General features: G+C 39.0%; 1 protein-coding gene across 4 annotated transcripts in view; it reads right to left on the bottom strand.

Annotated features, from left to right (window-relative positions):
- Nucleotides 1-21422, bottom strand: part of ADCYAP1R1 (ADCYAP receptor type I) — a 140555-nt gene that overhangs the window by 9837 nt on the left and 109296 nt on the right. For 2 of the 4 annotated variants that reach the window (XM_040593097.1, XM_040593098.1), the window contains exons 12-14: nucleotides 18837-18906; nucleotides 16705-16796; nucleotides 2570-2653 (exon numbers count right to left, since the gene is read on the bottom strand). In XM_040593097.1, coding sequence (XP_040449031.1) covers nucleotides 2570-2653; nucleotides 16705-16796; nucleotides 18837-18906 — 246 coding nt within the window. The remainder of the gene's footprint in view (nucleotides 1-2569; nucleotides 2654-16704; nucleotides 16797-18836; nucleotides 18907-21422) is intronic. The other 2 variants (XM_040593099.1, XM_040593101.1) reach the window with 1 other exon arrangement.

The following is a 21422-nucleotide window of genomic DNA, read 5'->3' as shown; positions in this document are numbered from 1 at the left end:
CTGCAGCTGCTTCTGTTGGACTAATTGCAAAGTTGTGTAGCTCGAAAAAGCCCTTGTAACTTGCATAAGGTTTGACAGATGACACAGTGCTATTAAGCTAATGATAAAATACAGCATAACTTTTACTCTGGCAAAGAGTTTGTTGCCTTGGTCTTAGGGGTTCTCACCATCCAACTTTTTTGAGACAAAATATCACAGACTGTCAAAGGAAGCAAAAGATCTTTGAACCACAGCCTTTGAAGAAGACTGTGTAGTAGTCTGCTAAGTCTTAAGTGAAATTAATTTGATCAAATAAACTTTTGCAGCGAAGACGTCAAGGTCTGTGGTAGACATGCAGAACAGCATTCATGCACCAAGGTTTAGACATACATCATGTAGATATGTATGTCAATAATCTATGGTAAAATTATTAACTTAGTGTCTCTAAAGCTAATAATAATAATAATAATAATAAAAGAAGCACTTTCAAGGCATATTTCTTGCCTGCTATATATGGCTTTTAAAGAAGAGTTGACTCCTGTTGTAAACCCCATGGGTACGTACTGAATGCATCTATTCTGTGTATATTTACTAGCTTAAAGTTGTTAGATACTTGCAATGATGATATCTATTTTAGTTAAATTAATTCCACACCTACATTCCCTTTATTTTCTGTGAAGAGTAACAGGCGCTTAGGCGCAGGGACGAATCAGCTGCCCCTCATCTGTCCCTAAGGAAGGCCTGATCGCATCCCAGGTCTCTCCACTGACTACAGAGGAAATCTGGAGTGAGTTTGTCATATAAATTGCTGCACTGTAGGCTTGTAAACTTTAGATTAGAGGAATCCCATCTCTTTGGCTGTAACTCAGTGATGAATATGTAAAAAAAAATAATCATGATTATATCTCAAATAGAAGGATAAAGAGCAAACCATGAAGACACAGGATGCCATTAGTGATGAAATGCTTAAAGTAGTGCGTGTTTAATAAACCAACGTAGCTATTTTATCACAGAGATGCTAAGCATGGTTAACAGGACTTTCAGGAACCTCAGTAATCTCCCTTACAGATACATGTCTTTTCCAAATGCTTCATTAGTTCGGTGGATCAAAGACCTGAGGTAACACCTAAATACAGTAATTGGTTATGGCTTTTGAATTGTCCAACGCATAAATCACATCTGCAGACTAAGGACTTGAAAAGCAGGGGAAGCTTACTGAGATTTCCCTATTTTAACAAAAAAATAAGGTTTAATTATGTTTATTGGAAATGTACAGATTTTTCCTGGGTTCCTGTTTAGGCTGAATACTTCCCATTGACTGGGTAGAGGATTTCACCTTACAGAGCTGTCAGTCTGCCATCCTTCTGAAACACTGCACTAGAGAAATTTGTTTCTCTGCAAAGGCCCAGTGTGAAGTCTGTGCTGCATCAGGTTGTAGGTTAAGTAGTAAAGTTCATATTTCAAACTGTCTCCTCCTAAATGCAGGTCCTAGTTTTAGCTAACTGCTCTTAGACTTCAAGCTTCTCTCAGTGTAGAACACGGACCCGCTGACTGTCCTGTGCTCTGTTTCTTCCATCTGCTTTTGCACAGTGTTAGTCTGTTGACTGAATCTTTTAAGCATCTTCATTGGTCTATTCCTTAAAAACCTTGAGGAGATGCAAAATCACAGAGGAAATCTATTTTCATGTTTAACTTTTTTTTCTACCTGAAAACAACATATGCAGCTGTAGTGTTACAAAACAGCCTTTTTTTCCTTAATGGCGTCAAAGATAACAGCTAAGTATTCTTCAGCAAAATGCTGGGCTGTTGGATCTGTGTGGCAGGAGATCTCTGAAAGTGTTGATTTGCACTTATAAGGCTGCTGTGAAATTCAGGGGAAAGTTCATCAGGAAACATCTTTCTGAAAGGTACACCTCAGCTAAACAAATCTGTGGGCTTCTTACACAAGCCACAGAGAGTGAGGTGCACTACGAGAGAGTGATTAATCCACATGTCACTAGACTAAATGGCATTTATTCACTTTTCTAGATGCCTCACTCTCCATAGCTGTAGCTTTGACAACACCTTCTGACTAGACACATAATATTTTAGTATTTGGTTTACCTTAACCTTTCCTCACCCTTGTGTGTATACTAACACAACTTCACTTAGTCAAATGGACATAAGATGCTTTACACCAGCTGAGTCAACCAGCCTTGCCCTGCCCTGGTTGTTCTAGCAAACTTTCAGGTGAAACATTTACTCTCAGTTTGACCAGTGCTCACCTCTTTGCTGTATAATAAAGAGCAACTATTAAGAGTTTCTATACAGACACTACCCAGAACTATAAATAGCATCAGCCATAAGTACAAAATTATAAAAAACAAAAAAACAAAAAAACCCAAACACAACGAACCAAAACCAAACCAACCTTAAAAAACCTTGACCGTGATGCATCAGCAAAAGCACAGAACAATAAAAAATTCTACATGCAACAAGAAATAAGGGAAGGCTTGCTCTCTGGTTATTGCCCCTCTGCTAATTATCCAGTCATTTACTTGCAACATGCGTCATACACACACAGTAATGTCACAGGTTTGCATACACTTACAGGGTAATGGTGGATAGTTCTGACATCTTGCAAGAGTGCTGGTTAGCCCTCTTAGGTTTACAGTAGCATTTCTGAACGCAGCTGCTAAATATGACAAGATTAGCATTTTTTTCAGCATATTGTGAACAGGCCAAGGTAGGTCACTTTCAACACATTTCATGAGACACATCACAAAGATGGAAAGCGGACACGACAGAACGAAATCACAGCACAAACCGGCTGCTTGACCGAAGCAAAAAGAAACAAAAAAATTAAAATACACTGGCTGCTGCTGGCGGTTGTGATGTGTTGATTCACAGACAAAGCAAAGATTGAACAGCCCGGAGGCAGGCGGGCAGCGTTACGCATCCAAAATACACGTGACCTTGGCAGTCTGGTATCGTGCGGAGGGTGACAGGACAAGGAAAGTTGGCTGCACGCTTCTGCAGGACAGTCAGATAGTAACATAGAATTGTAGGATGAAGATTAATCTAAGATGAAGTTGGATCTACTGCTCCTCATTTTCAGGTGGAAGTACCCAGGACAGTGTGCATCCGTTTTTTACTGAAGAGTGCTAGTAAGGACACCAAAGCACTTTTTTGCCCAGCTTCTGTGATGCAGTGAGAGGGAAGTTCAGGATGGAAACTGCATATCTGACTGGTAATTCAGAGGGACCGCTCATTTTTTGTCACACACACTAAGACTGGTGTGGTCATAAAAGCAGCAGGCACATTTACTAGGAACCAGGACCAGCATTTCTACACGTTGTATTCTAGAAAGAGCTGCTATGGAGAAACATTTACAGCCAGCCTGAGAGAGGCTAATTTACATCAGCTGTCAAGAAGGGTGATCTGAAACAATATGGGAAGGCATTGTGAGGGATCTTGTAACAGATTTTATAGCTGTTACAATGGGCTGAAAAACATGAGAATTGAAAACATTAATTTCTTGTCAGCTTTTAAGGGGAGGATTTTTTTTTCTCTTTTGTTTTGTTTTCAACACATGGTTGTTTTGGTGGGATTCAGCTCAGAGAAGACTGGATATTTACAGTGTCGATGTCTAAGTAAACTGGACATCCTTAGTCCCTTGAGAATCATCAGAGAGAGAATAAGTAGTTAAGAGAGAAATATACAGCTATTGTTCAGGCTATAACTGACCTCCTTCAGCTGACACTTTAGGATGGGATGAACGGCATCCCAAACACCACTGCTTATCCTGACTAAATCACCATTGACTATACAGGAAAAAAACATGATTTTTAAAAACAATTGCCTACAAGGCAAACCTAACTTTATTCAAACAAATCAAACTCTGTTTCTGTTGCTCTGCTAATATGCTTGGTCCAAGATTTGTTCACCTAACCTAAATAAGGGGAAGATACAGCTTATAAACTGAATAGTAAAATAGACTGAATTGAAAACAGATTAACTTAACTCCTTTAGGCTAATCCCATTTACTAGAGTTTTGTTTAGTTTTGTTTTGTTTCCTTTTGGGTAATCAAAACCTGAAAACTGTGTTGTTATTAAAGATTGTAGCCTAAGAGCCAGAAAGCAGACTATTGTGGCATGCACACATCCAGCAAATAGAAAAGGTAATTATGTTCCAGTTTACAAAATTAATCTCAATTCTTGGATGATGCTAAGGAAGTACATCTGAAAATGACTGTTCCTTTTACAGTCTCACTTCTGTGGTAAAATTTTGCACTGCCTCTGTTTTTCAGAGAGCTGAGTCACGAATTAATTGTCAGCTAAGACTAATCAAAAAGAAGGAGGGAAGTTTTAGAGAGAGTTGCTTTTTACTGTGACTGAGACTTTCAGAAGTGACTATGGATTTTGAGTGTCTCACTCTTTTTTGGATCACCTGATCTGAATTATATTTTATCTGACCGATTTTTACCACAAGAGGGGTGCTCAGCATGTGCTGAAAAGCAGTGCTTATGAAGGCATTTTAATGTACATAACTTGAAGATGAAACATCTAAAAATCAATAATCACTTTGAAAAATCTTAGCTGTGGATTGTTGTAAGGGATTGTGTTCTTCAATTACATGCTTAATATTGCTGTGGTGATCTGGAAAAAAAAAAGAATCCCCACCCACGATTCCCTTACTGCTTATGTCTTGTTTTACTTGGCAGGGATTAATTTTCATTACAAGTTTTTCTAGTGAGTAAACCTAACATGATATTGCACTTGATATTTGCAAGAATTATTAAAAAAAAGGATATTGAAAATATTATCTAAGAATTAATGTTGCTCCTTATCCAATGAAGGGACATTTACCCATGGGTTTGTGATGGAAAACTTTGCTAGCACTTCTCAGGAAAACATTCATATTTTAGTGCTGTTAGCATTTTTTCTGCCACTCATCTAATTTAGGTAGAATCATCTGTCTGATGTTAGGTATTGTACAGCGACTCAAAATCTTTTGAATACAGATTGAAGTTTTCCTTCCTTCCACACACCCCTCCCTTTTTCAAAAACCCTCTTTATTTTATTCATTCGTTTGTTTGTTTGTTTATTTATTTATTTATTATGAAAGCAGAAACATTGGTGGAAGGAAAGGGAGAAAGAGAGAAGAGGCAGAAAATGCAGAAACCAGAAAGAAATAGGAAGGATGAAAAGATAGCCAAATAAGAGAAAATTAATATAAATGTGATTATAAATATCAAAACACTACATGAATTAGGGTAGGATCCCCAGATCTCTGTAGGCACACACAGAATGGAGTCAGTCACATTGAACTATATGTACCTAAGACGAATTTAAACCAAACTGTCACCTTAGATTCACTCACTCATGGAAAGAAACAGGCACTTCCAGAGGCTGAGCTGACCTGTGTAACAGAGGCACCTCAGACACATGGATGCACTGTCTGACAGAGGTGCCCGGGTCTCTCAGCTCCGCCACAGATGACGACTAGACTGCTTAGATTAAATACGAGACTTTAGACAGCTAAAGGCAAACAAGCTGAGTCTCACCGCATGTGTCCTGTGCATGGAGTGCAGCTGCCTCGGGGAGGAAGAGGGAGAGTGCTAGGGTGGAAGGGGAAAGAAAACAGTTACACATTCCCAGGGTCAAAGGAGTGATGTATGATGTGGCTGATAACCATCTTGTCAGACTGAGCATGTTAACGTCTGGCAAGTTAATGCAAATGAAAGAGTACACAAATTTGAGGCAAAAGTAGTTGCGATTCAATTCAAAAGACTTTGTAGAATTTTTTAAGAGGTGCTTAAGAGAATTAAAATGAGCATGCTGATTCAGGGGAACAACGTTATGCTCTCTTACCAAGGCCATGTAGGTCCATCATGAAAATGAAATGAACTAGTGACGCGAGTTTAGGTCACTAATAACACACAGGGAATTGCAGAGCTTGTGGGTTGTCTCTGAATATGCCGAAGGGGAATCCTTTAGGAGACACAGCAAAGGTAGAATTTGATTCACGCAAATTAAAACTGTGCCTCGTGAAGAGTCTTTGGGCACCCTGCTCAAGTAGTTCATGTAACCTCACTACAAGTAGCACAGGCAACCATGTAGTAGTAGGAGAAGGAATGTGGGGAAAAAATCAGTGAAATAAAGTACTGAAAATACAGTAGAAAGTTAACCAAAGTGAAAGTAGAAAGATTATATGGAAGAGAGAGAAAACAATTGAAAAGTGGATCCATATAGCCTATCAGTTACTCTACATACCTACTTGCATACAGCTGATACTGCTCTAGGCTGGGGGACTTTTTTTCTTTGCTGCTCAATACGCAAGGATTCCCTGAAGCCAAACTTGTTTCCTAGCCAGAACACCAACTACATTTTTGAAAACCCTGGACTTGCAGATCAGATGGAAGCAGTTTGGAAAACTGAATGGGTTCTGTGAGCAGAAAACCGACTATACAATTCCGTCCTGCAGTGGTGACCATGGCCCCTAGTCCGCTCTGTGCAAGTGGACTCGTAACACCTCTCTCACCCAGACACAGAATAAGCATGGATGCTTCCCAGTAGAGTTGTTATCTAGTTCCATCTCATCTAATTTTTGAAGTTAACGTTATAGTCTTTTACCTTGTCACCACACACTAGCTTTGCAGTCGGTGGTGAGAAATACACTGTACAGTGAGATTTATCTGACCTATTTTAAACATCTTGTTCAGAACAAAATAAATTGTACTAATGTTCGTATTCTCTGGACTGAGTAGATCTCTACTGACTGTGGAAGGAGCCCTGTATGATTATTTTATTAAATCAGGTGGGTCCCATGCTGCCTTGCTAAAAGTACAACCATTATTAGGCTCTTCAGGAAAAAAAAGCAGCTCTTTTTTTTTTCTCCACTCCTCAATTGAAAACAAATCCAAAACTCTTAGTCTTGTTACCTATAACTCTACTTTTTACTGCTAACACCACCAAATTAAAAAAAAAAACAAACAAAACCCCACACCTTTCCCCTGACCTCTCTAAAAGGTTTGAGGTATTCCAGGATCATCTTCTGACACTTGGCAATAATGTGAAAACAAGATGGAAAAAAAAAAAAAAAAAAAGAGAAAGTGTGAAGTCTCCTTTACTGTCCTTATCCAAAATGCATTCAAATCAGTTGACTGTAATTTTCTTTCTTCTGATGTTTTAGTGGCTACTTTTTAAGGCTCTGGCATTAGTTTAACATGTAAGAGGTCAGCTTTGCTTCTCTTCACATTTGAGTAGCTCTTCACTTTTGAGTAGGCATGTCTTACACAGCCCAGTGGATTGCTTTTTTTTTTTTTTCCCTTCAGCGATTTGAATGAACACAAAGAAGATTTGGATCTTTTGTGTCTATGTACTTGTAAAGTCAATAAACTTCAAGCTAAAACCTTGGGTGTATGTAGGAAGCCTCCAAGGGTCTTTTATGGATTTCAAAGCTCCCACATTACAGAGAACATTCAATATTCTCTATACACTTTACATGAGTGTACTTTTAATTCCAGCAAAGTTAGATGTAATCTATTGTAACTGAAATCTAGCGTGGTCATTACAACAATCATCTGACAAAGGAACAGTGTGTCTGTGAGGAAACCATTGTCACCTCTCCAGAGGCTGAGGATGGATTACTGCTTGCAGACTGTAGCTGTGGCTGGAAACGAATGTCTAACAACTGTGAATCTGAACTGGAACTTTTTGTCCAGTAATTCTGACCTTTGTGCAGATCTGAGCTTTGAAGATGAAATGGTATGCTCAAAGAGAGCCAAAAATCATCTCGACACTGTTCGTTCTTGGCTTTGCTAACTTCTATAGGGTGGACATACAAGGATGGAGAAAGTCATTGCTATTACTGAGAGATCAAATAATGAAGAGATAAAGCTTAATATTTAGCTGTGCTCTAGAGAAGAAAGTAGAGGGCAGAATACTTCCATCAGAAGCAGTCTTTCAGTGGACTGTAGCTTCAAGGTTATGTGTCCTGATCGTTCCTCTGTATTAACTCTGGAGATCCTGCTTTAACAAGCTAGATTATTCTCACTGACTCCAGAGCACAGGCTGATGCCATGCATTACGGAATAATTCTGATGGAGGTGCAGTAACATAACAGTAGCGTAGGAGGCAACAGCATGTTTAGTGAGAAAAATGTACTACACCAAATGAAAATTCTTAAATGGTTCTGAATATAGGTTTACTCTTTTGAATGCCCAGCCAAATCCAGTCATAAGTTATCTGAGAATGTGATTAGCTCATTGTCCTTAAACAAATGAGCAAAACCCACAGAGTATTTGTTGTCACAGTCTGCCACAAGACGTGGATTTTCAAGCATTACAGACAGGTCTTGGTCCTGTCAGGCCGCAGAGCTCAGCATGAGTATAGCTACACTGACTGCAGATAATTTGCAGCTCTGAAGCTTCAGTCAGACTGCTTTGCCTCACCTGCCTTACATGTTACACGATATCGCTGCAGACAACGATCCAAGTTTCAACCCATCTCTATAACCCTCCTTAATGAAAAAAAAGAATGCTGCCTTTATTGAAAAGGCTTGGGCTTGCAGACATGTAATCAGCTGAACATCTCCAGTGTTTCCATTGAAAATGTACAGCAGGAATTAGAGTTTGGAAATGTCTCAGTACAGGTGCACAGCAAATGAGGCACTAAGACTATGATATGAACCATATGCACAACTTTGGATATGTCCAATCTGGATAGTATACATTTATTTAAACCACCTTCATTGAGTCTTAATTCAATATTAAGCCATTGCGACCTGGTAGCCTTTGAGTGTGTACTCTCCAAGGCAGGGAGAATTTGTTCCTGAGCAATTAACCAATTTCCTCGTTTACACCACACAGTCCCTTTTATGCACAGTGTTAGTTACAAGAGCCCTATGAGAAGTTCACCCTTCCAGATCAAAAAACCTTCTGCACTGTGACAGCACCGTCTTTCTTGTCCACACTGCAGGCTCTAAAGGCTATGTACCTGATTGGAGTACATCCTGGTAATTCTTCAGACGTAAAACTAAAACCACTGGATGTGAAGCATGCTAGTTGCTGAAGTGAGACACAAGAAATCAATGGCATGGAGAAGCAGAGAGACTGAGGGAAAATTATTGGGTTCTCATATGGCAGAGGCAAAAATGTGAATAGTAGCAAAAAAGTCAATGGAAGACCATGGATGCTGGTGTGCATCAAGCTTTGGTATGGATTGAAAGCACATTCAGGATCAGAGATGTCAGAATTATTCCCCGTTGTCTGCAGTCTCGCAACAACTGCTGCATGTGAGATCTTTTTTTTTCATTATTATTATGCATAATAATAATAATAAGCATAGTTCCATATAAGTTGCTTCAACTCTGCATTTATCTCTAAGTAACCAATTCAAAGAAGCAAAGCTACAAACTGATTTTGGGACAAATAAAATTCCAGATCTATCCCTTTCAGCCTAACTATGCAGTCAAGACAGCAAACCTAGCTATGAGCAACATGGGAGGGAAAGGGAAAGCAGCCAGAAGGGCCCAATTTGGATACTCCCAAGTTAGCTCTCGATTTGAGGTTTCTGAAAAACTATCTGTATCTCCCAAACCTTTGTCTTTCCCAGTAAGTAAGCTACCCTGACAAAGGATACAACACTGCACCCAAATCCACGGGTAATTCATAAAGATCATTGGCCTTGGGCACTGGATGTTCTCTAGTCTGCTGGGCTCCGTGACAGCTGAAGTTTATCAATACAGATCAAAATTAGGTTATTCACTTTGATGAAGTGCAGTGACTTTAGAAACACATTGGATGTCTCTACCCCATTTTCTTTAGGAAGGCTACTTTATTTTTGCTGATCAGTAAACTTAAATATGTGGCAAAAGTTATAATGTTGCAGAGAATTGGGTTAAGTGTAGCCAGTTTATTTTGTGCACTTTGCTAAAGTGTTTGTGAACTTTTAAAAAGCAGTGCTGGAACAATTTTAGAGAGAGAGATAGATATAGCATTTCAGACAGTACATGTGTAGGCAAAGACCTGTATTTGCACAGGTACTCAACAGACACAAACACTTACATATAAATCATGCTGGCTTGATCCTTCAGATGAGTCTTGTTCTGAATCAGTTACAGCGATCAAGCCACAATGTTTTAGGTACTGGCTTTGATAGACATTTAGGTCTGAAATATCCAGATACGTGATACTAATATTTCAAAGGGAATTCATAAGACACTATTTAGCCTTTTTTGGGGCCTAAACCTCCTTAAAACCAAGCCTGTTAGAGCTAATCCGATCCTTAATAGAACTGTTGAGGGTGCATCGAGCTTTGCATTACTGTGTCTTCTTACACAATGGAAGGAACATTTCTGTCAAGATAACCATGCTGTTAAATATAACATGGCATTGTTTTCTCCCTCACTAACCTGCGCACCTCCTTGATCTTTCTAGAGAAGGACCATCTGTTAGTGGCTTCTCTTTTCCAGTTTGTGGCTTGTTCTTGTAATAGATGGGGAAAAAAGTCTGTGCTTTGCTCATTTACACACAATCTGTGGACAAAGAGCTTTGCTCTCTAAGGCTGCCCCAGAGCAGGGAGTCAAGTGGAAATGTTAAGTCACCATTAGAGAATTGTTAAGCATGAAACTCAGGCAGATTTCAAAAAAGTCAGCTAGTTCATCAGCTACATGAATCAGTGTTGTACCCTTTCCTCTGTCCGTGTATTCACTGAAACCATAAAATTGCCCATCAAAATGTCCTACAGCAACGTGCACAAATAGTGTTTAAAGACAAAGTTATCCTATTTTTCATTACTACTTCAAAATAGAAAATAACAGGAGTCAGCGTCCGTCATGCAGACATCACCTGTGCAGGCCAAGGCGCAATGGACTTGCACTCTAACCACCTTCTGAGGATCTCCAAATAACAGAAGCAGAGGAGTTTTTAACACTACACTTTTCACATATGATCTTGTAACCACAAGAAATAAGTTTTGCGATCAATGATTTCCAAATCAGATCCTGTCAAAGCTTCAGTTAAGTGCTTGTATGTCACTGGAAAGGGATGGAATTTCCTTTAAAAATATTGATTTGCCCTTCTGGAACATCTCTTTGGCAAGTGACCCACAAAATAACAAAACCACTTTCAAGGTGGACATAGTTTTAGATCTGATCCCATGACCACCATAAGAATGTTGAAGATGCATACTGGTTGAGAGGCCAGCATTTTGGTTAGGAAGCTAGATTTGACAACTGAAAATGTATGTTCATGTTTCTTTACTTGCCACAGGTGTGGGGTGGGGATTTTGGGTAGCCCCCTTTGTGTATCAGCTGTTCAGCAGGAATAGCAGCTTACAGGAATGTTATAAACACACTAAATATTCTGTGCTGTTTGGTTTTATAGTAGTTGAGAACACAGCAAATCTATAGACAGATAATCAAAGCAGAATAGGGTTTTCAATTACTTTATCTGAGAATAAACAAACCCCTGTATAATTATACTCTTGCCAATTATGGTACATAGCCTATATGAATTTACATTCCTAATGAGTACACTCAGGTTTTTTCCAATCACTATCCGAAAAGATTTGGCACAAATTAATACCACCTCTACCACCCAATCCAAAACAGAAATGAAAATCCCCTCAAACCAAGACCCAAAATAATAATTTGTCTTGGGAAATGGATAGTATAGTAGTTGTGAACAAGAGCATTTTCTCTACAGTAGAATTCGTGTTACTCTCAGTAGCAAACACCTGCTCTCCTAGTATTTCTTAGAAATGAGAACTAGGTCCTTGCTGATCATGCACTGATACCAAATGACCATCGTCTATATTTTCTGTTGTGTTTTCTTGTGACAGAAAAGGATCAGCCCAGGGATACGAGCTCCTGTCATTGCTGGGTGAGTGGGCATTCCAGCACTCAACTGGTAGTAGCTGGGGTTGAGAAACTAAAGTGCCATACTAACGAATATACAGTCCATCATACATCTGCCATTTTTTTAATCAAAAATGAGATTTTTGGCATCAAGACCCTGTCAATAATTATTTATGCTGGCAGTCTGAGCACTTGCAGCAAGACAAAGCAGTAGCAGAATGAATCATTGAGTGTCCAGTGACTCCATAGGTGAGCTGTAGAGGAGTGTTGTTTACCAAAACATTTGTGTTACAACATTGCTTTTCCTGCCCTAACCCTCTAGGTTGCACCATATGTAAAATCATACCTACCTATGATAAATGCCATGTTTCTCCTTTCTTTCCAGCAAGATGCTGAGTGGAGGAATGACGTAGACCTGAATTAGCTAGATATATGTGGGGTTTATTTTCTTTTCATTGAGTTTTCAACATGTGATACAAAATTTATGAAGAATCTGTTAAAGCAAAAGCAGAAACAAGCTTCCCCCTCCCAAATTATACTATTCATGACAAAGTGGAAATAATAAAATTAAAAAAAAAATAGATTTTTTTCATTTAAATGTGTTTGATCCTTGAAAACGAATGAATAAGCAAAGACTTGATGGAAATGTGTGGGCCTTTTTAACCTTAAGGGTTATCCCAGCATGCACCTACATCATGCATCCCTACTTAAACACTGTGGCGGTTTATGGTAGTGATAGTGTTAGATGATTTTCTACCTATAATGAGTCTTTCAACAGTGCAAAAATGCTCATGAAAATAATAGCATGGATTTAAGCTTTGTGTAGGCATTTCTAGAAGGATATGGCTTTTGTGGAGGGGTGGTGGTGAATGTACTCTCTCTACAACAACTTGACCAAAACCAGGATGCCTGAAAGCAGATTCTGACATACCACGTTACACACTAGTGGCTGGATTTCTTATGGAAAAACCAGTGAAACCTTGCCAATTTATTATCCGTTTCCTAAAATTCCAGACAAGGAACTGATGTATGAAAATCCATGCAAAGGATGTGGGTCTGATGTGACACCCTGCATGCTGAACCAGCTGTAGCAGGGTTGTCAATACGTGTTCCCAGTCCCCAGAGCTGCGAGTGCACGTTGGGTTCGTGGGCTTCTGTTGTGGTGCTACTTGGCTTGCGGCGTATGGTGGACCAGTGTCCCTAAATAATCTACACTTTTTCAAAATATTTACAAATTGTGCAATTAGAGATTGCTAATAATCAGGCAGTGCTTTCTGTTTGGAAGCCCGTTAAATAAAATCTAACTGGATGGAATATACAGGTACAAATACAAGACATTGACATTTCTACTACAAGGTTAAGTGTGTCATGTGTACAAACATGGCACATTACAATCGTTTTACAATTCATTCACCAGATGGGGCAAGAAACCTGACTGAACTGTATGGGTAGCTGTCTTAATTACACTAGGAATACAATCAATATCAATTTATGCCTCGCCAGCACCTGAGGATCTCAGAACTTCTCACTCAGATAAAGATCTATTGCATTTGTATGACTGGTCCTGCTTCGGTTTGATGCTTAATTTGGTGGAATTATTTAGCACTGACACAAGATTAACTGAAACCAGAACGTAGTTCAAGAAATAGAATCATGGGCGGGGTGGGGTGGGGTATTATGCCTTTGGCACTTCACTCCTGACACTAACAAGTAAATAATGATTATGATGACTACTGGGAGGAAGTATGAAAGTAGCTTAAGATTCCCGGGGGGGAGAAAACAAACACACAAAAATTATCATAAAATTAAAATTAATATTAAAAAGGGTGGTTTCTATTTCCTTTTTAATTCCTACCTCAGCTGCTTAGATATTTTTGATGCCTAGCCCCCAAGTCATTTCAGCAAGAGGGAGGAGTTTCTATCGAAAACATCAGTAAAAGAAAGATGGGGTCATTGTTCTCTTGGCATCTGGCAGGTTTTGAGCCGTTCCGTCTGAAATGGGATCAGCAGCATGCAGGCAGCTCTGAGGGGGAGCTAAATGTGTGAAGAAAGGTCACTTGGGCATGAGACTGGTAATGAATGACTGAACATACAAGTTGATAAAATGGAAGTTTATAATCCCTAAAGCACCCGACTGCTGCAGAAAATTGTTAGGAATTAGCTACATGTTCCCAAGTTTTTGTCAGCCTAAGGGTAAAGGCTATTGCATATAATGACCATCAGGTTATTCAAAGTCTGATTGTTTAGGGGAGTAAAGCACGCATTATTGTGCTGCAAATTATACAATTTATTGTTCAATTTTTTTAAAGCAAGTCTTATGTTCTGTATTGGCTACACTGTACTAATTAAGCATTAGCTCCCCAATAGTGCACTCCTCTGTTGCGTGCCTGTCCTAGCTCGCAGCTAACATCGCTAGTAGGAATGCACAGTGGTAACAATATATAATTAATCTTTGAATTGAAACACATCCCCCAGGCTTTTTAAAGTCAAATGCAGGCTTAAGTGATTTGCAGAACCATGACTACAGTGTCTATGAAATAGAACTGGAGTAGATTTTCCTAAGAAAAATGATCATTAAAAGCACCTGAACATAAACATATACCACACATATAAGAAAATAAATCCTACGCAAAGTCATTCAAGCTTTTGTGGGGTCTTTTCTTTTTTGATGCTGGAAGTCCTAGATAAAGCCTTATTCCAGAAAGTGGAAGACTCATAGTAGAGTAAATCTCAATAACTGCTGCAGATACCACATGATACAACCTTCAGAAACAGGCTGAACATCCTTCCTCAACCACAACAGGGCTGTTTCACATGCTAAAGGCAAAGTACTTAAATATGGTGTGGAATAAAGATCCAGATGGAGAATTTGCTCTAATGGCATGATGTTTAATAGACTGAAAGTAGGGCATGGAAAATGCTTAATATGGGCCACAGTCTAAATGCCACAGAGATTTCAATATGGTGACATAACCATACTATGATCTGTCTTTTTCCTTCATTACAACAGCCTTCTTTTTACAGGAAATGTGTGCACAAATACTGAGTATGTCTGCTGTATATCTGCACAGACTTATTGTTTGCATTTCTTTTTTATCATTTTTGTGTGACTTTTCTGTTGTTGAATCTGTTTGGATAAACAACACTCCACTTCATAACACATACATAAATGCAAGATCAATTTATACACACCCATTTATAAAGTTGCAAAAAAATATGAAAAATAATGGCAGCGAATGAAACAGAAAATATGATGTTTTCTTTTGGTTTTGGTGGCTAACTATACACATAGGAAAAACATCAGTAAAACTCAGTCACCATATTGATCAAAAATGACAAGGATGTTTTATTATCTAGGTAAATCACTGGAGTCTGTGGCATGCTTTGCTTCATATGTGAGAGGTGTGCAGCAGGCACCAAACATGCACTCACTGGGTCGTAACCAGAACTAGCTCTGCACATCTTGGGTGCTAGTAACAACCTAAGAATAGGTGGGAGACATGGGAAGTCCCCACACAAGCCCTAGGCAAACCATGCATACAGTTAACCTATTCGCTACACTTTCTCCTGACTTGGAATTCTAGAGATATATCCACCTGCAGAATGAATTTAAAGCATTATTTTTGTCTGTGGAAACACAGTTTAGAGCAAGCTTCAAGGGCACTCCGGTAAGTAAGTGGATGTCTGACTACGGACATGGAAAAGTGATGTATAAAGTATTATCATTTCATGTAAATGCAAACAAGACAACATGAAAGAAAGGGGGAAAAATAGGCAGCTGGAGGACATATTTTTCCCTGAAAATTGTCATTTACATGAATGACATCATTTTACTATGAGTTTGGTTACTTGGGGTGAAACTGATCACCGGGTAATTTACAAAAAAAGTAAATGACAAAATAAACATCTCCTACTTTACCCTGGCAGCTGATATTTTTATTTAAGGTCTGCATGACTTGCCTTTTTTCACTAGGAAATCAGTGTTAAATCAAATAACCTTACCTATGTTTATGAGCACTAGAAATCACTAGGGCTCACAAAGAATTGCAAAGTGAATGTATGTGATGTTTAGGCTGAAAAGCCAAGAAACACCAAATACGATGCCACATATCCTTGTTATTCAAAATTATTATATAATTGTATATGGAGAATGACTGCCAATGGGAATGACAGCCATCTCAATTGGCCAGCCTCTGTCCTCTAATGACGTGGAAACTAATACAAATTATGCTGGCTTTAAAAAAAATGTAAATCACAAACAAAGTTTTAAACGTTCTAAAGGAAGATTTTAGGATTTGATGTGCATTTTTTAAGCAATTCTGGGTGTCCAGGGGAATTGTTTGGTTTAAGTGGAATGCATACAAGGCTGCAATAAACATGAACATAGGCAACTTTGGGAGATCTTCCCCAAGTAGAATTCAGTCCAAAGTTAATGAAATCTTTTCACCAAATCTTATTGCTTTCAATGAATTTTGGACAATGTCCCTGAAAAGTATGAAGCACAGCAGACTGTCCCATGAGTATAATATTTATGCCTGGTCAGCATTTTAATTTCCAGATAACTGACCTGTAAAGAATTTTCAGGTTTGGGTGGGTGGGTTTTTTTTTTGTTGTTTGTTTTTTTTAATCTTGTGTTTATGCTTATTTTTTAGGCCTTTTAAATAATGGTGAAAGTTGTACTTTAAAATGTACTTTAATGGCCTTTGGATTAAAAAAAAAAAAAAAAAAAAAAAAAGAAAGAAAAATCAACCAAAGCAATTTAATAGATCCCGTGACTCTTTTTGAAAATCAGATTGATTCAGCTGAGGTGTCTTTTTTACTTTTTCTTTTTTCCTATGTGTATATTAGAAATCTAAATTGATTAGTGCTTTATTTGTACTTACAAGTAAATGCTGGATTCATTGCCCCCGATATCAGGTGACTGGAGTTTCTGCACAAGTATCACAATTATGCCAATAAAAAGCACAAAATTTATCTAGGGGAAAAAGAAAGGAAAAAATGATGACAGTAATATTTTTATTTTAAAGTATGAGAATGAGACATTCTCAGTGACTTGCTGGCTCCATTGCCTTATTCTTCTCCAAACTGTAGACTAGAAGTTTTACAGGGTCAAGAGTAATGGGGTAAGTTTACGAGGGTGTTGTTGCCCCTTTTCCAGGCAAAAATATCTCCCTTGCAGCAGCTAAAGCAAGACAGAATTTCTTCAGTCCCAAGCACCAGATAAGACAAGCATAAACAAAAAGATTCCAACGTTTTTCATTATCAGCCAGTGCAAAGAATAAAAAGAAAGATCCCTGAATATCAAAACCAGATAGCAAAGATCTCAATAGTAAAAGCATCTTTAACTCCCATTCTCCGAACTCAGGTCCTTCTCAGTTTAGCAATATTTATCTGCCACAGTTTAGTGTCTCCCCTTTCCTGAAAGTCCCAAGCTGTGGCAATTTCCCTCTGCTTGGCTGAATCTGTCCCAAGATGGCATGGCCTCTCATATTTTGAGAGGGGAGATGGGGGGGGGGGGGGGGGATATGGGTGTTAATGTTCATCCTCCTGTCTTTTAGTTTTATGTCATCCTGGGCATCTTCTCTTTCATAGACTCATGTAATTACAGGTATAGATTTAGAAATCTGGAGATTAATAATATCAGTTTATTTTGATACTTTGGCTTCAGATTTGGCTGTCACCAACTCCATAGTTTCTTAATGCAAGAAGAAAACAGTGGGAAATTTGGTCTTTAAGTTGGTCTCTTACAACCTTTTGCTCCTGTAAGAAGACCAAGAACTGAAAATAGATGTGAGCATCTCTTACAGAATTTTCTATCTAATCTGAGAACTGCAGACAAATGGAGACACCCAGTCATTCCTTGCTCGTTGCTTTAATCTTTAATGCCTTCAACAGAAGCAGGTATAACTGATTTCCCTAAGCTAGAATGTGATCCTTCATAGAATATGTCTGTAAAACATGGAAATTCACATACAACAGTTTCACAAAAAAAACAGGCCAGTGGACCCTCTCCATCTTGATGCTCTTCAGTGTTATTGGCTGAATTGCCTTTAATGTGTCTGAAGGTTACTGTACTTTAAAAACTGTCCAAATACTTACAAGGAACCTGACCTGACAAACCGCCCTACCTGCAGCCAGCTACCTGTGAGCTGCATGTCTGGATTTTTACAACAGTCAATGAAGACTTTGTCAATGCTGCCACTGGCATAAGAGCAGCTTAGCATGCCCACAGTAGACACCTACATGTGGTAAGCCAAACAGCTTTTCAGGTGCCACTAACCACATTGTTTAGGGGCTCAATTCAACTTCCTAACTGGAGGAGCCTGACACCATTTAAAAACTCCCATATTCTTTTGTGGCAGCAGCTGGAGCCTGAACAGGGTACTTCAGAACCTCTCAGTCATCCATACACAGGTATCCAGCATCATTTGAGTCAAATCCAAGACGTCCGTCAACTAAAGAGGGCCTAGACACCTTGTGGACAACCGAGCATCTTGCATTATGTTCAGAAGAGTATTATAAAGCTAATATTAGATAAATAAATGTAGCTAAGAAATTAATTCCTTTGAACACTCCCAGTCCAGTTTCCTAGTCACTGGTATCTAGTATTATTTTAGATGCCCTGGGTTGTCCCACTTGGCCTTTGGCTGCCACCCCAAATAGCACAGGATCCCCATACATCCTATGCCATATCTGCCAGCCCCAGGCAAATGCTCCATATACTTTAGGGTCTTACTTATGGCATTTGGTACCTATGTTTAAGAAGCTGAAATACTCCCTGTCTACATAGTCTTTGCTTGTAGGCAGTAAGCAGTGCACCATCATTTAACTTGTGCTAAACCTTTGCAACAAGGGAGTTACTTGGCATTGTGGATGGCAAATGATGGACACTCAGACAAGCTGGCCAGTAGTCCAGCCCAGCTCGTGCAGCATAGTTTGTAAAGCCATCTGAAGCTATTTGCATTGGTTATTTGCCCTCAGAAGTGTTGAGGAAACACCTCCAAGTGCTACTTACCATAATTGATCCAACCACAGGACCCTTGATCACCCACCACAAGGCAGTGTTGTCATTCATGTCCCAGCAGCTGCAGTCATTAATGAAAGGATGGGGTGGGGAAAGAGAAAGAAAGATAAGATAGAGATATAACAAGGGAGTTAATAAACTTACAACAATTTTTAAGGGAGCAGAGCATAGGAGATGATTGGTCTTGTAGCTACATTATTTTGAGTTCAAAGGTTCTTTAGCTTATCCATGTTGTAGCTTTCATTTGCAGCCTTAACCCAACTTATCTGAAAGTAAAATGAATATTTTTGTGGCAATGTCCATGGTACCGTTTACTAAATATTTTAGACATTTTGGAAAAAGCCTTTATGTGTGTTTCTGTGTCTACAGTGCGACTGTAGCATTTTCCCTTTAAGCTAACTTCTCTGTAGCAGGGGAAGGCAGGGGTGGGGGGTGGGAGGGCAGCGAAAGACAGGGATACCTCGAAGGGTAAGAGAAGGTTATTCCAAAGTTTGATGTCTCAGTTACTTTTCCAGGATTAACAGATATGAATATTGTTTCCTGATCCTGACATGAGTCTTCTTACACACATCTAGGACACCAGGGTGTACTAGATACTGGTTGTATTCACATATAGGAATGATTTTCCAGTCATTGGGTTCAAGTCCTACCAAGGAGCCAGGATTCATCTGAGAAGGCTCAAGTACTGGACAGCAGTTGAATATCAGCTGCTTTTTTAAGCTGTTGGGAGTGAGTGATCATAAGTAAACTGACATTTCTACCTCAGCATTTAAAATCTTCCTCTGTGTTCACCAAAGGATTCTTCAGAAGTTTATTCCATATAGGTGCATTTGGACAGTCATTTGTAAAGAAAGTGAATTACAGGACCCATATACATAAAGGGCTTTAAAGTTAACAAATATTTTTAAAGCTAGAAAAACAAGAATAATGAAAAAAATCTTATTTCCCCTGTCACACTGCGCCACCCCCGCTACACTATTTTAAGTCATTAAGAATTTGATTGTCAGTTAAAAATTTTCTTTTATTTGTCTTCTCTTTCTTCCCCTCATGCTTCCCTCTAAAAAACCCCATAAAATCACAGACAAGTATCTGCTTTGTACCTGCAGTTCTGAGAAGGAGGGTTTCCCTCCCACTGGGACAACAGCCAAAAGTCCCAGCAGTTGGTTGTCATGGTGCATTTGTCAGATGCCAAGAAACAATTTTGAAAGAACATAGAGGAATAAACCACTGCTGATCTTATAAGAGCTTAATGCAACTTCTGTGTCATTTAAATGGTAGTCTGGTAGCATCTGGGGGAAAAGTGGAAATCCTTACTTCAAACAAAACTATATACATGTGTAAGTGTGAGAAGGCAGAGCTAAAATTCCATCTTCAAAGCGCATGTGAGATAAGTCCCACATTTCTCTGGGTGATGTCTGGTTTAGAAACTTCAGTGGAACATATATTTTCAGCTGAACAATATTATATTTCAGTTGAACAACATTTTACTGGATTCCCATAAAACTAACAAGAGGGATGTGTGTGGTAGAGCTGGTGAGGAATGAAAATTTGGAGATAGGGTGTCAAATTTGCACAAAATTACATATTTCTGCTTCTGTCTGCAAAGCCTAGAAACTTAAAATCTCCCAAAATCTATAGGATTGATGGCTGAGATTTTCAAATGCAACGTAACATTTCTGAGTGATCTTACTATGGATGCTCAAGTTAAAATATTGGAAAAGTGATCCACAGTCACCCACAGTCTGGAAAGCAGGCTCTTTGGAGTCATCAACAATTGTGTGCCACAAAACAAAAGCATCTAAAATCACCAATTATCTTTTAAATTATTTGTATGTGTTTATAAAATATCTTCTTCTGAAAATTACCCACTATTTGCAGAGCTCAACCTCTCTAAGGTGCACATTATACCTACCCTGAAAGAAAAAGAGACACTTGGAGGCTGGGTGGGGTTTTTTCCACACTGATGTATTTTAAATGTGTGTGCTGGGGCAATATATCATCCTCTACAAATGCTTGATCTTTTTAGACCTATTCCTTTCCTTTTACAGGGTATGTCCCCAGAAAATTCAGCTGCCAATTTCTACCTTGTAGATGTCAAGAATGAATCAGATCAAGCTCACACAAAGGTTTTTTCCATCCAGTCCCTGTGACACCTATAGGATAGATGTGCTAGAAGAAACACCATCTTCTCCTCAGATGGAACATGACCGGAAGGAAAAACAAGCAATCCACAACAGATCAGTCTGTAGCATCAGCCAGCAAGCTGTACTACGTAAACAGGTTCCTTAATTTCTTTCAAATGCATTGCTACAGCAGAGGTCAGACACACAGAGCTCTTTCAGAGTGGATGAAGGGAGCCAGAAGGCTGGGGGAGGGATGCGATTTTCATTTAAAAAGCCAGAGTCTGATCTCTGTTACATCTCTGGTGTACATCTGGAATAACTTCATTGAATTCACTAGCACAGCTCTGGATAAACAGACAGTTGCATTTATCTCCACAGAAGTGTCACTTACAGTGATGTGAATCAGAAGCTGAAGTCGAGGGAGCTCTGCCAGGTTTATAAGGAACAAGCAGGA

This window comes from Falco naumanni, chromosome 4 (assembly GCF_017639655.2).
Source record: "Falco naumanni isolate bFalNau1 chromosome 4, bFalNau1.pat, whole genome shotgun sequence".
NCBI classification, from domain to species: domain Eukaryota; kingdom Metazoa; phylum Chordata; class Aves; order Falconiformes; family Falconidae; genus Falco; species Falco naumanni.
This window is presented reverse-complemented; position numbering and strand designations above follow the sequence as displayed.